Source organism: Octopus bimaculoides, chromosome 3 (genome assembly GCF_001194135.2).
Source record: "Octopus bimaculoides isolate UCB-OBI-ISO-001 chromosome 3, ASM119413v2, whole genome shotgun sequence".
Taxonomy (NCBI): Eukaryota; Metazoa; Mollusca; class Cephalopoda; order Octopoda; family Octopodidae; genus Octopus; species Octopus bimaculoides.
This window is the reverse complement of record NC_068983.1, coordinates 55,145,116-55,146,431: the sequence shown is the minus strand read 5'-3', so window position 1 is coordinate 55,146,431 and position 1,316 is coordinate 55,145,116. Positions and strand designations below refer to the sequence as shown.

The 1,316-nt window shown below is 36.2% G+C and overlaps 1 protein-coding gene across 1 annotated transcript in view; it reads left to right on the top strand.

Annotated features, from left to right (window-relative positions):
* The window catches only part of LOC106879862 (uncharacterized), a 315,144-nt gene that overhangs the window by 278,819 nt on the left and 35,009 nt on the right, over window positions 1-1,316 (top strand). Inside the window, exon 6 of the mRNA XM_052966747.1 lies at window positions 269-394. Within this exon, the coding sequence (XP_052822707.1) occupies window positions 269-394 (126 nt within the window). The remainder of the gene's footprint in view (window positions 1-268; window positions 395-1,316) is intronic.

The window sequence follows — 1,316 nt, the reverse complement described above, 5'->3', positions numbered from 1 at the left end:
ATATACGACGGGCTTCTTTCAGTTACCGTCTACCAAATCCACTCACAAAGATTTGGTCGGCCCGAGGCTATAGTAGAAGACACTTGCCTAAGGTGCCACGCAGTGGGACTGAACCCGGAACGATGTGGTTGGTAAGCAAGCTACTTACCACACAGCCACTCCTACGCCTATGTATGTATGTATGTATGTATGTATGTATGTATGTATGTATATCATCTTTTGTACTCTAAACTAACTTTTTTCATTTGTACTAATTTGTAATTTTCAGTTGCTGGAAAGTCAGAAACATATGCGAATCGCCAGCGACCAAATATCTGGTCTACGTGAGAGAATGCAAATACTGGAAGAAGAAAACTTACGTCTGAAAGAAGACTACAGGAAATTAGAGATTGAAGTAAGTTAATTCTTCAGATTTTGAAATACACGTCTATGTCTGTGCATGTGTATGTTAGGCGAGAAAGCACAAATGGATCGAGGAGAATAAGAAACGGACAGAGAGAGACACACAACGTGAGTGGTTACAACAAAAAGACAAAAATTAGAAAAGTGAAGTACGAAATTGAAATTTATGAAATACAGAAAAAAAAAGTAACAATAATGGTTGTACAGAGGGAGTAGTTCAATGAAAAAGAGGGGAAGGAAAAAGAGACTGACATTTCGTGTGTACACTTCATCCAACGAGAGTAAGAAGCTAGATATAAAAAGAAAAAAAGCAAGTGAAGGAAGGATACTTATTTGAAGTATATATGTATCCCTCTGCTACACGCCGTAGAGCATGTTGAGTGTATGTGTGTGTGTGTATGTGTGTATATGTGTGTGTATGTGTGTGTATTATACTTAATATATTACTTGCAGAAAGACCGCTCTCCGGGCGGTTTTCTGCGTGTTATTTGATAACATTTTCACATTTGATTCCCAGTTGTAATAAATAAGTTTTATAATATTCTCTGCCGTCGTGTCTAGAGAGACAGTGTGTGTATGAGAGAGAGAGGGAGAGAGAGAGGGTGGTGGTGAGAGAGAACACTGCAAACAAGAATGAAATAAACATGAAATGAAAAAATCGTATAAATAAAATATTTTTTACCGAATATTTAAATTTGTGAACTTGAAAATATTCAATAATAAAAGAAGGTTCAGAAAGTAAATTTGCCTCAAAACTTAAATTCATTAAAAAAAAATATTTGTTTCAGTAATTTATCGTAGCTGTAATATCTGTATTATTATGTCTGCAATTTAAAGAAACTTCGAGGTAACCCAATGGAAATAGAGGCGAGAGAGAGAGAGAGAGAGAGAGAGAGAGAGAGAGAGAGAGAGAG